Source organism: Larus michahellis, chromosome Z, assembly GCF_964199755.1.
Source record: "Larus michahellis chromosome Z, bLarMic1.1, whole genome shotgun sequence".
Lineage (NCBI taxonomy): Eukaryota > Metazoa > Chordata > Aves > Charadriiformes > Laridae > Larus > Larus michahellis.
Window position 1 is genome coordinate 3,155,767 of NC_133930.1, and position 14,241 is coordinate 3,170,007.

Below are 14,241 nucleotides of genomic sequence, written 5' to 3' on the forward strand. Positions count from 1 at the left end.
AAAGATCACTAAAATACAAATAGTACGTGGTTGTTTAATTTTAAAAGCTTTTCAGCGAAGTTGAAATGATCTGATATCATGGCTTTTGGAAGGAATCCCTTGACGTTATCAACTGTTTCGCATTGAAATGTAGATACTGAAACGTGTGTTAAATACATACGCACACCTATATTATGCCAGCATCTAGGAATCTTGCCTTTTGGAGCTCAAGTCACCATTTTCTGAAGAATTCCTAATTTCAGATAATCGCGGATACGTAGATATGTCTTTCGCTTTAGAGACTAAATGTGTGTATATAAGGTTTTGTGGCCAGAACTCAGTTTTAACCTTCGTGCGAGAACCCGGACCAATTCCATCTGGTTAAAGAAACGGGCGCTTCCTTTGTGTCGCGCTGTAAGAAATGGGATAGCGAGGAGGAATGGCTACTTCTAGTGAAGAAAGAACCCAAATGCAGGAGAGAAACGATTGCCGTGATTTCTAGAGCTCAGTCTATGCCAGGTTGTTTCCTCATGAAATTAGTAGGTCTTAAAGGGGGAAAAACATTCATATCCGTTAGGTTTTTTTACCCGATATGGGAATATATCCCCCAGTGGGAAGTAGAGAGAGGGAAAAAAAAAAAAAGCAAGCAGTGAGAATAACTATTAAAATCTCCAAAAGAGAATATCCAGAAGGAGGGGAAAAAAAAAAACAACCCCAAAATCTATGTACGGTTTGGTACATTGTTCTGTGAAGCCCGTTTACTTGGGACGTGAGCTTTAGCTGCGTTCTGTGGATTTTTTCGTTTGTTTTATAAGACACTTGGGAAGGGGAAAGAAAAAACCCAAAAACAAACCCACAGAAACTCAAAACATCATGCAGTTCTGGTTTTCTGAAAGAAATAGCTAAATAATTTTGACATGTAATTGATACATGGCCTCATTATTTCTACTTTCCTCCTTATCTGCAAGCAAACAGTTTTCAGAGGAAGTTGGAGATCAGCAGAAATTCCATGTAAAAGTCATTCTATATGACCGATAGCTTTGAATAAAAAAAAAAAAATAAAAATATATATTCCAAAACAAAACCCCCTATTCTGTAGCCTCTCAGTATAAATAAACAGTATTTTCTTTGAAGTTAAAAGAGGTTCCTGGTAGTTGTTGTGACCCTTTAGAAATGCTGGAGTTTCAGAAAACTGTACATTTGACCCTTGGCGGTGAAAATAATTTTGCTCTGAAGCTTTATCCTTGTGCTGATAAATGAAGGGTGACTGTAGCTGAGGGGTTACCCCAGATATCAGGGCTCCGGTTGTGTTTGTGTCAGAGCGGATTTAATTTGAACAGATTCGACAGGTTGAGCGGAAAGTTTCTGCAGTTAAACGTGCCCTCGCTGGGTTTTTGAATAGCAAGAAAATTGGAATAAGTCACTAACTGGAGCTGCGTGAATTTTGCTTTATTTCTGGTGGTGTTTTTTTTTTTTTCTTTCAGAGTTATATAAGGGTATTGAAAGCAGATTTAAGAAAAAAAATAATTAGAAAAATTATTACTTAATGCATTACAGTAACCTCTTTGTTTATTTCTTTAGGCTGAATCTTATAAAAATAGGAAAGAATTGTGTAATGTCTCCTCCGATTTGCTATTCCGCTTGTATGGTTTGTCAGAAAACGAAATGAATGAATGATTGAGATGGAGAAAAAGCATCCTAGCCACTGAAATGTGGTTCCTCTCAGCAAAGTGACCCAGCTGGTTTGGATGTTGCGGCATGTCACGAAGTCACCCTTTTCATTCATCAGCCCGGGGTTGGAGACTGTATTCTTGTATTCTCAGCCTTGGTAATGACAGGCTTCTGAATTTTATTTTTTCTGTAGCTAAAAAGTATTTTTTTTCCCAAGCTGTTGTTTTTATTTTGACAGGAAAGTATTTCTTACTTATCTTTTTTTTTGCTGGTGGCTAAAGTTCTAATAATCATAGAGTCGTCTAGGTTGGAAGGGACCTTTCAGATCATCAAGTCCAACCATCAACCCAACACTGACAAAAACCCTCACTAAAATATATCTCTAAGCGCTATGTCTACCCATCTTTTAAATAAATCAGTACATATAGATTTTTTTTTTAATTTTTTTTCCCCTGCTTGGGATGGACGTGGGCAGGGGATTGCGAAGCGTCCCGGTTTCGGAGAGGGGAGCGGGAGCCGTTCCCAGCTCAGCCTTGCTTCTGGCTGGGATGGATTTGCAGTGGAACCAGATCACAGCGTAACCTCTGGCCCGATCTAATTATCGGCATTTACACTGGCCAAACTTCCTCAGTAGTGGGCAAAAAGTCAGGTAACTCACCAAAACGAGAAGTAATTACGATGTACTTCATGATTTTTAAGGAAGAATGTTATGCAAGCGGTAGGGCTCTTCCTGACCTATAACTGAAAACGTTAACGTGTTCCAACAGTTAAATCATGCGAGAGAAAATAAAAACAGTGAGTTTGCATAACCTTCACTTTCAAAAACATTTCTGTATCGGAGGTAGTGCCGTTCTGCCGACTGCGCTCCAGGAAATTGTGATTCCAGTTTGCTCCTGACTTTGAGCAAGTAACTCGCACCCTCTTTGCTCAGAAACTCTGGCCTGGAGCTACCGCAGAACAGCTTAGTTTAGGCACTCTACACACCCCGATGCACAAAAAACTTCTCGTTCTTTACAGTAATACATGTTATTTACAGTATTTCTAGCAGCGCGCTTGAGAATATTAAGTTATTTGAGTGTGCTAAAAGTCAGACTGATTTCTTCGAAACAAAATCCAGTTCATTTTAGTAACGACCACACCAGTCCTGATCCTGAGACGCGTCAAGAGTTTTACTCCAGACAGTTTTTTTCTTTTTTTTTTTTTTCTGTGGTTAATTTATTTTTCTTTCAAGGCAGGTTGTACTGTGGTTTTCTACCCATTGTTATTTGAAAGAGCACTTTGGTTTATGTCTATGCTTGTTTTAACTGTTAAGAGTCAAAATTTTGGAAGGTGACATTGTAACAAAGAAAAATATAACATCACTGCTTAAACACACAGTGATGCTGGGTTTGGTTTGGTTTGGGTTTGTTTTGTTTTGTTTATAATTTTAAATAAAGATACTATAAAATCTTTGCGTTTGAGAAGTATAAATAGATTTTGAATTTCCAGTAGGTCCAGGGATCAATTATCCCCCTCGATAATTGACGCCGGACACCTGTAACTTAATGGTATTGGATTGCGATGCGTGTTGTGGAAATGAAATAGTAACGGTGGGGGAACCATTAAAAGTACTTAATAAGCATCGTTCTAATGGTTTACAGGATGGTGCTGTTGAACCGAACGAAATAGCTCCTTACTTCTGGAGGAGGGGGAAAAAAAAACGGTCTTTGGTTGAAAGCAAAAATGGTGCTGGCTTATGTCCAAGTTATTGTGTTTTAAAAGGTTTCATGGAGTCTGCAATTTATTACTGATTAAGGAGGCAAATGCCATTGTTTTTTCCCCCCCCTTTTGAAAAATAAGGTGCGTGACAAGGTCGTCGTAGGCAGAGGTGGGAACAGAAAGCACAAGGTATCCCCAGTAGTGGATCTCTCTCTCATCCATTTTGCTGCACAGCCTTTCCTAATTAACCTTACCTTAATGAGCTTTGTTAAATTATCTGGTGTCAGTATTTAATCATTACAGCACGTTCTTTGGGATTGGCTGTAATAGCTTCACTCTTACCTCAAAAATACCATTGAAAACTGAACAACTGTAGGTAGTATCTTGATATCCTGAGCATTTCTTAAACTAGTGTTTGTATATTATATTCCTTTCTTAGGGATCCCCTTTTCCTGGCGGATGGAGCTGTGTTTGGCTACCCGGACATTTCCCCGACTTACTGTGATGGTTTTATGCCAACTGTATTTTAACAGGACAAAGGACACGCTTTTGAGATGTATTTATTATTTTTAGAGTGAAGTGTAGTCTGAAAATTGCAGCCGTAATGTTCTGGGCAATACCTCGATATTTTTACATTGTCTTGTCTTTTTGGCTTTTAAAAAAAAAATGCTTATGTTTAAGAAAAGCATCCCATTGTTGTACAAAATGATTCTGGGTTTTTCGAATTTGTTGTTTACGTGCTCCCAATTGAAACTCGCTGTGCGAAACAGGGTGTAACGTCAGGTGAAGCTACCGAGTCTTCTTGGAAGTCAATTTGTAAACAAACCCAGTGGATCAATCTTTATAAATTTTCCTTTTTTCTTTTTTTCCCCCCCTGCAGAGATATTACATACAGCATTTCCTTGGAAGCTGTGACGACTCTCATCGTCTTCCTCTCCTGCCAGTTATTCCACAAAGAAATTCTACGAGAGAGCATCATTCACAAATACCTGATGCACGGTCGATGGTACGTCGCGTTCTAGGGGGGTAACTTAGGGCTAAAGCGAACGCTTCTGATGCCTTGTTCAGGCTGTTTGTGCTTCAAAAGAAAAGGCAGCGACGTACATTTAGATAGAAAACTTGTTTTGCTCAAAAAAAAAACCAACCCCAGAACACAAAACCAAACACCTGTAAAGCCTGCTGGAAGGGTTCAGGTTTAAATCTCACAGCCCAGACTTCAGTGAAACTGTTTTGGATGCCATTGTCACTTTTTGAGGGTAATTTCATTGACTTAAAACAGCTTTTACGTTTCAGCATGGGTTTTTTTGATTCAGCTGTGGGTCTTGTCCTGTAACGCCGCAGTTTAGAGTACCCACGTGCCTCAGAAATGCTAAGGAGCCTTCTTGTGTTACAAATAAATAGCAGCCTCCCAAAAGATAGCACGTATGTGCTACGCCGGGTTTTAAGACACAATAGTGGAAATACTTAGGAGGTGGTAAACTCGGTTGTGTGAGTAATACCACTTGTTCTGGCGAGTCGGTTGTTTTGTTTAAATCCTTTGTCGTAGTGGCTTGTACGTGTTTCAGGCTACCATCCATCCTCTTTCAACTTTAAATTCTGTGTGGGCAGCTTGTTGGTAAATGTATCTGTTGCCTGGTTTTCTGAAAGTTCTACTAGATGTAAGAGAGGTCCTGCTCCGGGGTGACATGCAGGGAGAGGAGGGAGGCGGAGGGAGCCCAGGGCAGACTTCAGTAGTGGGCGGGGAGAGCAATTGGAGGCAGAAGAGCCTCGGTGTTTGTGGGGTTTGGTGGTACTTCAACTGAAGGAATTGCGGGTTTGGGGCAAAATCAGAATGGTTTGGGTTGGAAGGGACCTTAAAGTAGTAGTGTAGTTCCACCCCCCTGCCCTGGGCAGGGACACTTCCCACCAGCCCAGGTTGCTCCAAGCCCCGGCCAACCTGGCCTCGAACCCCTCCAGGGATGGGGCAGCCACAGCTGCTCTGGGAAATCCATGCCAGGGGCTCACCACCCTCACAGCAAACAATTTCTTCCCAATATCTCATCTACTTCTCCCCTTTTCCAGTTTAAAGCCGTTCCCCCTGGTCCCATGGCTCCCCTCCCTGATCCAGAGTCCCTCCCCAGCTTTCCTGGAGCCCCTTGAGGGACTGGCAGGGGCTGGAAGGTCTCCGCGGAGCCTTCTCTTCTCCAGGCTGAACCCCCCCAGCTCTCTCAGCCTGTCCTCCCAGCAGAGGGGCTCCAGCCCTCCCAGCATCTCCGGGGCCTCCTCTGGCCCCGCTCCAACAGCTCCGTGTCCTTCTGCTGTTGGTGCCCCAGAGCTGGAGGCAGCACTGCAGGGGGGTCTCCCCCGAGCGGAGCAGAGGGGCAGAATCACCACCTTCCACCTCCCTTCTCTTGGCAGAAGAGATAGTATGTGTAGGTCTAAGTTGGGAGCAGCAGGTACCTGGCCTCTGGGGAGAGAGGTGGGAATTTGGGCAATGGGAAGAGTTGGAGGGGCACTGCTTAGAGGGGACTGGAGGACATCATAACACAGCCCCTGTCTGTCCGCCTCTGAATCATTTGGGCACGGGATCCAGCTATTTGTTTCTGTGGAAATCCTTCTCCGTTTTGTAATTACGGTGACCTTTTATTTAAATCCAACAAATTTTACGTGTGTTTGTCAGAATCATTGATGGGAGGTCAGCTGTTTCACTGGTCTTTGCAAATTGGGCCCAGCTGCACACACAGCCAACAATACGGGGTGGGGGTTGTGTGGAGAACAGCTATTGTTACCTGTCCTGTGCAACCAAAGCATGGAGTGAAAACTGAACGAATACAATGGGTTTTTTTCCTTGCCTAAATATTTTTCCCGTTGTGTCTTGAGGTAAAGGACTACAATGATTCCAGAAATCTAACGATTGATTTAAAAGTAGTATTGGAAAAAAAGAAAACAAACAGTACGTTTCCACGATCTGGCTGTGGAAGTTGCTCCTGCTGAGCCCTGCTGAAGTCGGGGCAGCTTCGCATGAGCGAGACCTTGGCGTTCTTTCCCTTTCCAGTCTGCTGGAGACTGGGAGAGTTGCTGTCTGTGTTCAATGCCAAACGCCAGCCTTCTGCACCCTGCCCGGGCTTTCTTGCGCCAATTTCTGCGGGTTGTGAGTCAACTAAAGCTGTTTTCTTTCTCTTTTCAGTCTCCCGTATACCAGCAGACTTGTGAAAACTTTACTATATAATTTCATTAGACAAGAAAGAAGCCCTCCTCCGGGGACCCATGTCTTTCAGCCGCAAACAGACGGAGGAGGACTGCTTTACGGAATCGCCTCTGGGGTGGCAAGTGAGTCTTCCTTTCTATAAACTATATTTCAAACCTTATGAAGTGTTGCCTTCTATGTCACCTCTTACAAACACACCTGTAGCCCGTTTCTTTTTCAACAAGTGATACCAGTGTAAAAAAAGCTGTCCACAGGCCTGCTTGGATTGTAATCGTATGTGGTCCATCTCAAGATGAGTTAGGACCCGTAACGATGATGCCTGCAGGACACCACGTGGTAAAAGCAGCGCTTAGTCCCTATTTTTCTTTTATTGAGACATTAAAAAAAAGAGCCCCAACCAGCCAACTCGTGCCCCATGTGATAAATCACATGCCTTGAGTTACTTAAAATGTACGAAATAGTTTTATTTGCGTCTTTTATTCTTCATAATTGCTCAGTTAGGGTAGGGTGACCCGCCCTGCGGCTCTGCTCGAGCAGCAGGTTGGCCTAGGTGGCTTCAAGAGGTCCCTTCCCAGGCTGAAGGGTTCTGTGATGTAAGGGAGTGGCATAAATAGGGATTTTTATCACATATTTTAGTGTATGCCTTTCCCAGTAGGTTGACTAATGTTTTTTCCTGAATGGGATGACTAGACTCTGACCTTTTGTGGGCGAACTGTTTGCTATAGAGAGATACCGCCTGAAGAATATAAAAGACTTGATGCCATTTTTTGTTAAGAAAAAGGGTTCTCGTGGGGTTTTTTTTGTACTATATACTGCGTTTTGGTTGGTGGTTGCTCTCTTCCCCGCACCAGATGTGTTTTATTGGTGTGTGTATTACATATAAAAATCCTTCCTAAAGGTTTTTCTTTTCCATCTGATAGGAATAAAATACAACACGTTGCTAACAGTAAAGGTACACGTTATTTTCTTTTTCCCCGATAACCTAAGTAAACACTTTCCGAGTCATTTGCTGTTAAAACTGATACTATTTATTTTGCTCTTTTGTGCAATCCATTCACTGTCAGCATCCCTAAGGGATATTAAAGTTCAGGCCGCAAAATGGTCTGCCAGAAAATGTTTTACAGCCTGTGACAGTGCGCGTGGATCTCCTCATGGAGGCAGTAAAAGAGCACGTCTCTCGAACCGGGTGCAGCGTAGCCTAAACGTGTCGCCGCTTCTGCGTAAGATGAGGTTACCCGCAGCTCAGTGTGCTGCTGGAACACGCGCCTCCCTTCTGGTTTCCAGTTTACGTGCCCAAGGGTCGACCGCTGCGATGGTTGGTTGTGCCTGTAATGTAAATGCATCAAAAAAACAGTTGCTTGGTTTGCAGTTTATTTAAACAGAGAAGAGAAATTAATTAAATTGTTCCCTAAAACCTTTTTATTCGAGAGTCCCAGCAGGTATGTTCCCTTCCTTTTTTTCGATTGCTAGAAAAAATTGCACTTAAAACGTTTTTCCGAAGCAGTTTTCAGTACGTGGTTTGTTGTACTTGTGCTTGTGACTGAAGAGCGGTTCTCACCGCGTGTTTTGATACCTCTACTTACCTGATGGGTTTATTCTTCTTGGTTCTAACCTCACGCGTGAGCGTCTTTCTGCCTTAGTGCTACCACAGGCAAAATAGCGCTGCTTTACCCCCCCCGCCCCTTTCTGATTACTTGATTGAGTTGTGAAGTCCATCCACACTGCCACCGCTCCCGCCTTCCTCTGTGGCTCCTCTGATATCGTATCCCCCCCCCCGATTTTTTTTTTTTTTTACTTCTTGTATATCGAGTTTGTATTTCTTGATGCAAACTCTCCAGGTTTTAGCCTACGGCTGTTCTTGTCTCTTCCTACACTTCCACCCCCTTCACTCCTCTTGAACCATTCCCTTAACAACTCCCTTGGCATACTCCTACGCTTATTTTCCTGCTTCTTTCGTGAGTACCTGAAGTGCCAGCTCCTCCTCCCGGTGAATTAAGTATCTTCATTTCAAGCTTTAAGTAAAAGAGCCTTTATAAAGAGCTTTCTAATGACCTGCCTGGGAAAGGGTGGGGGTGTATGTGTGTGTGGAAGAAGTACCACACCCTGTTAGAAAACAGAAATACTTTTTGTGCCCAAACAATTGTTTAATTTTTCTTTTTGCGTCTGATTATTTGCCTGGATGCCATGTTGGACTACGGATGAAACTTGGCCGCAATGGGATTGGTTGAGTAAATGGCATATTCGCACGCCCATTACCATCTCCAAATTAACCCTTTGCAATCTTTTCTTCTGTATCGCAGCAAGTACATGGGTAGAGCGAAATACAGCTTAGGAGACAGCAACACAAACTGATAGTCTGTTATGGAACAGAAACAAGCTTTGAGCAATGAACGGATGTGGAAGACTTAGACGTGATGTCTGCATTGTGTTATTTTTGCGTATTTTGTAATCTTCACAGGGTAAGAATTGAAAGAAGAATGGAAGAATTGAAAATTTTTGTTGCTCAATGTCTTTTAAATAACCACAGAATGCTTAAAACAAGTTTAGTGAAATAGTCAAAATATAATCTATTTGGGATCGAAGGAGGTAGGAGCCAGGTTTTAAGAATTCATTTTTTGTATGAGAGTTGGAGGCCTAAAATAATTATTGTACTTGTTAATTTGAAATAATTTAACTTGGTACCACAGTCATCTGTGTTACCATGTATTACACTGCGCGTATTTTTGTAGACACTTGCACAACAGCGGTAGATCAACACTCTTAGAAGCACTGTACTTCAAATCCACCCCCCCCCTTTTCCTTCCTTGTGATTCAGCAGAAGTGAGAATTATCCACGATACGAGACCAAGTTTACCCTTTCCCACAGTTAACCTTCTACTGCTTCTCATCCTTCATAGCCTGCTTTTTTTTTTTTTTTTTCCCCCTCTCAACCCTGAAAATCCATACGGGCAACGTCTTCCCGCCGATGACTTCTCCTTGGTTTGCCCTCTGACTGCCTGCGAGTACCTTTCTCCATCCTGTATATAAAATACCTTGATTAGAATTGTATTGCCAATTATGTTACCCTCCAGCAGTTAAATAAGCAATTGTGGGTTTGGAAGGGGGGGGGGGGGGGGGAAATAGTGATATTTTAACTTCATTAAGGACATTCTTTTATACTGAGTCAACTTTGCTTTGTCTTTGCAGTCTTGCTGTAGGTCTGCAAAATAATTGTAAAGAGCTGCTGCTACGTTGTCGATGCATAAATGACATCCGTATACGTGGCAGTAGAGATTGGACCTCATATATTAGACATTAGAAATTCATTTCTCTTGGTTCACGTCGTACGTTGAACCAACTTGCCTTCAAAAATTAATTTTTTTCTTACTGGATTTTAATCTCCTCCTCTTTTTTTGGAGTATTACTAGCATTTGCCAGTTCACGGTCCGCAATTGACCAAGTTGAGAGAACTTTCTGTGGGCGAGCAAGGTTTTGTTTTGTTTTTTTTTTTTTTAATTAGTCATTTGATTTCTTGCAAAATAAATTTCATGTTACAGTGAGGAACTGCCAAACAGATGATAACGCTGAGAAAGGAAACTGCGGGTGCCACTCAAAACTGTTGAAAAATGAGTCAGTTTCAATGGTTTCATTCGAAAGAGTTGATCCAGTTTATATTTTGCTATTAAAAAAGCAAAAACGCTTCAGTGCATCTTGCAGTACTCTAGTAGTTACTGCAACGGTAAGATCTAGTTGACTTAGTTTGTGCTGTTTAGATGATTATAAATGTAGCGTTGTACCTGTAAGAAATGAATGAAAAGGCAGTAGCCGGATTCATCTTCGTTAATCACCTGAGCAATCATCATAACTAATCTGGCCCACAAATGTACTGTTGTAGCATTAATATAAATTGCAGAATTCGGGGTATAGTGGTCAATAATGACTCGTTTTCTCATGTCTGTGCTCTTTGGTTGGAACTGGAAAACATTCCTGCCCGTTAATGACTTTCTACCCTGTAAGTATCTACTTCACTTTGCATTATGTCATTCGGCATTTGCGTATTTGGAGGCATCTGATGGCCTGTGGTGTATTGTCTGTGACTTACATATAGCTTATTCCTGTGTTTTTTGGTGCTACTTTCTGGTTAATAGCAACACTTGCGTGGTTATCTTTAACTTCCCAAGAAAACTATTTATTCGTATTTAGCGTTGTACGTTAATATCTTTTTCCTCTTCAGTTTGATGTGGTCTGAATTGTAATATCTAGATTAAAACACGTCAAAGTAGAGGGGCACAAAAAGCTGCTAATGATGTGTCTGTTATTACAATTCCACCGAGGTGTGTTGTTTTTTGTTTTTTGTTTTTTGTTTTTTTTTTTTTTCCCTCCTAACAAATATTTCAGGCTGGCTGTTTCTCCCTTCCAGAGCTTTTTCATGATGTGTCACAGATCTGGTGTAGGATCTGCTACGTAACTCCAACCTCGTCTGTCTCCCTGGTGCTTAGTCAATCTTTAATTGCCTGTTTGTGCTCACCAGAATGAAAATGTAGATCTGCGACTTCTTTCCCCCTTCTCTCTGTTCATCTTCCTTCTTGCTTAGTCTGTAACGGCGTCATCTTCTTGTCACTGTAATCGTGGCATTTTGACCTGCCCGAATGCAAAGATTTAGATAGTGTCCGGATCTTTAACCTTTTTCTTAGTTTCTCTAAAGATGTGTCTAAACTGGAGCGAAATGTGTGGCTGCAGCTCAAACCCACGTCGTTTGAGACTGAGTACTTGATAATTAATAGTGGTGTCATAGCTGTGGCAGGCTCAGTCTCCAGAAGCTGCCCAGCAGCTTCCTCCTGACTGAAACCTGTGCTGTGGTGCCGTGAGTTCCATAGGAGCTGGTTTGAAGTTGGGCTGAACCGCCATCAGAGCGGTGCCTGAATGTGTCCCCGTTGAGAGCCCTCGTTGACTTTTTCCATGAGATAAAACTCATCTTCTGTCTTAATTGCAGCAGCACAGTAAAACATTGCCTCTGGCGTAAACCTCTGCAGGCTAGAGATGTGTTCGCTGTCAAGCTCTTCATACTTCCTTTGATATAGAATCATGGAATGGTTTGGGTTGGAAGAACCTAAAGATCATCTAGTTTCAACCCCCCTGCCCTGGGCAGGGACACCTCCCACCAGCCCAGGTTGCTCCAAGCCCCGGCCAACCTGGCCTTGAAACCCCTCCAGGGATGGGGCAGCCACAGCTTCTCTGGGCAACCTGGGCCAGGGGCTCACCACCCTCGCAGCAAACAATTTCTTCCCAATATCCCATCTAAATCTCCCCTCTTCCAGTTTAAAACCGTTCCCCCTTTGTTCCATGGCTCCCCTCCCTGCTCCAGAGTCCCTCCCCAGCTTTCCTGGAGCCCCTTGAGGGACTGGCAGGGGCTGGAAGGTCTCCGCGGAGCCTTCTCTTCTCCAGGCTGAACCCCCCCAGCTCTCTCAGCCTGTCCTCCCAGCAGAGGGGCTCCAGCCCTCCCAGCATCTCCGGGCCCTCCTCTGGCCCTGTCGAATTGATCTTTCTTGTAATCTTCACCAACGTATTTTTGACACTAAACCATCAGTGATGTAGAACCAGCTGGACAGGTAGCAGAGACTTTTGCTGTGGGACCTCTGCTCTTTTCATAGGTGCTGATGACACCGATAGCGAAGCATCCTTGCCCAGAAGAGCAATTTGTACTGTAAGGTCCTGGGCTTGATAGTTCTTGGAAGCTTTCTATTGACTCTCCTGAGACTTCGACATTGACAGGGAACAAACAGTAGGGTTTTTTTCCTTTCCTTGGGAGACCTAGATGCTCCTGGAAGACCGTTGGCTGCCACCAGTCCACCGTTACACCAGTGACTTGTCTCTTGCCCTGTGTGTAGAATTTAAGCTCTTTTAAGGTAGGGACCGTGGTTGGGAATGTACAGAGCGTATTTCCAATACATAGCGTAGCGAGGCTGTGGTTCGTGACTAGAGCTTCTGATTTCTGTGGTCGGACAAATCATAATTATAACCATATGTTCCAGCTTGTTTACTGAGAGCGCTGCAGCAAGTTTCACGAGGTGTGTTGGTGATTTATCTCCCTGACATTTATTCTGATATTCCAAAACCTGAGCAGCTTCAAATAACCCATTATAAAAAAAAAAAAAAAAAAAAAAGAGAACCTGTTGGCTCAAAAATGATTTTTCTTCTTTAATTCTTCAGGGGAAATTGCTTGTTAAAGGAAACCAAGAATCAAGCTGATGTATTGTAATAACAAAAGTTTTAAAACTTGATATCTTGCAAGCGCTAGGCCTGGGAGAAAGGAATTTTATGCTGGTGAAAAGGAGGCATTTCATGCTTTCCAAACTCTTCTCAGCTCTAGAGAATTACAGAAATGGAGATAAATACAATACTTTAATTATAAAATTTCAATAATCAGTTAATTATTTTTTTTTTAAAAAGTGTCATACTTGAGTTTTTCTTAAAGTCCTACACATTCCAACTAGGGAATGGTAAGAAATCTGTACCTCTTGGCTTTGTGATCCAGTGTCAACAAGCGTGTTCATCTCCTTTATAGCATTTACTTTATCCATAAATGTGAAAATGCTTTAAAAAGCTTGTAAACACCGTTATTTCCACTTCATTTTTGAACATATAAAGGGGCTTGACCGTGCCATCCAAGAAACGGACCAAAATTTGGGAATCAAAGCCTTGAGGTTCGGCATCTTCTTCCGGTAGGCCACAGTGCTGCTCACGAAGTATTCACAAATCTGAAATTTTTTGGTGGTTCATCCTTCTGGGTGACAAATAGAGTATGTAGGGTTAATATGTGACCGAAAGTGTGGGGTGTTTTGCATGAATATGGAGTATTAAGGTAACACCTGTGACTTACAACTCCGTAAGGCATTCATTCTTCATAATTTTGAAAATATCTGCGGTGAACCGCTGAGGAGGGGGTGTTCTGCTGCACCACTTCTGACGAAAATGGCTCAGTTCAGGAGAAAGGATGGTCTGTTTGGTTTCAGGTGCACTGATACCACGTTATAAACGGCTTTACTCTTCATATCTGATTACTGGCGGGTCCCTGGGGAGGGATTGGAAAGTGAACGGACAAGAGAAACTGAGTTGCAATCCAGGTTGGGGTGAGGAACATCGAGAAAGCACGATAGATTTTTTTTTTTTTTTTCCTTATTGCTCCGTGTCTGCTAATAGATTAAATTCATCCAAAGCCACGTTTGTTGTTAAATTACACATTAACTTGTTTCTCTCCATCCTCCTCCTGCCGGATTCTCGTGTAGCACCTGTTGTGGTGGGAGCGTTTGGACACCAGGTCGTTCAGGTGAACAGCCGTCCCAGTTCAGCGTAGCAGGGGACTCGCTTCGCCTCTTGGCTGGCACGGGCACTTCTGTTTCAACACCTTTTTTCTCGTTAGATTTTGTCTTTGCGTTACTGGTCACATCTGTAAAGACTCCAGAAAAGGAAAGGCTGTGCTGCGGACTGTAAAGCTGCCATGTTATTTTGAATTTTTGCTTTGTTATTTTATTTTTCTTTTATCTATTTTCTTATTCATGCGGGATAGGTGACGTGGGGAAGCTGAAAGTGTGTGTTTTCTCTTTACTTTCCCGTTCCCTTTCGCCTTTAGCTTCCTGCTCCTTCCCCAAAACAAGTAAAGATGGGTTACTTAATTTTTTTTTAACCCATCTGCAATGAAAATCTGTATTTTAACCCCTTCCCCGAAT

General features: G+C 42.6%; 1 protein-coding gene across 4 annotated transcripts in view; it reads left to right on the forward strand.

Moving 5' to 3' along the window:
- The window catches only part of DYM (dymeclin), a 241,242-nt gene that overhangs the window by 43,994 nt on the left and 183,007 nt on the right, over positions 1-14,241 (forward strand). For all 4 annotated transcript variants that reach the window (XM_074570405.1, XM_074570403.1, XM_074570406.1 and 1 more), the window contains exons 7-8: positions 4,229-4,354; positions 6,515-6,657. In XM_074570405.1, coding sequence (XP_074426506.1) covers positions 4,229-4,354; positions 6,515-6,657 — 269 coding nt within the window. The remainder of the gene's footprint in view (positions 1-4,228; positions 4,355-6,514; positions 6,658-14,241) is intronic.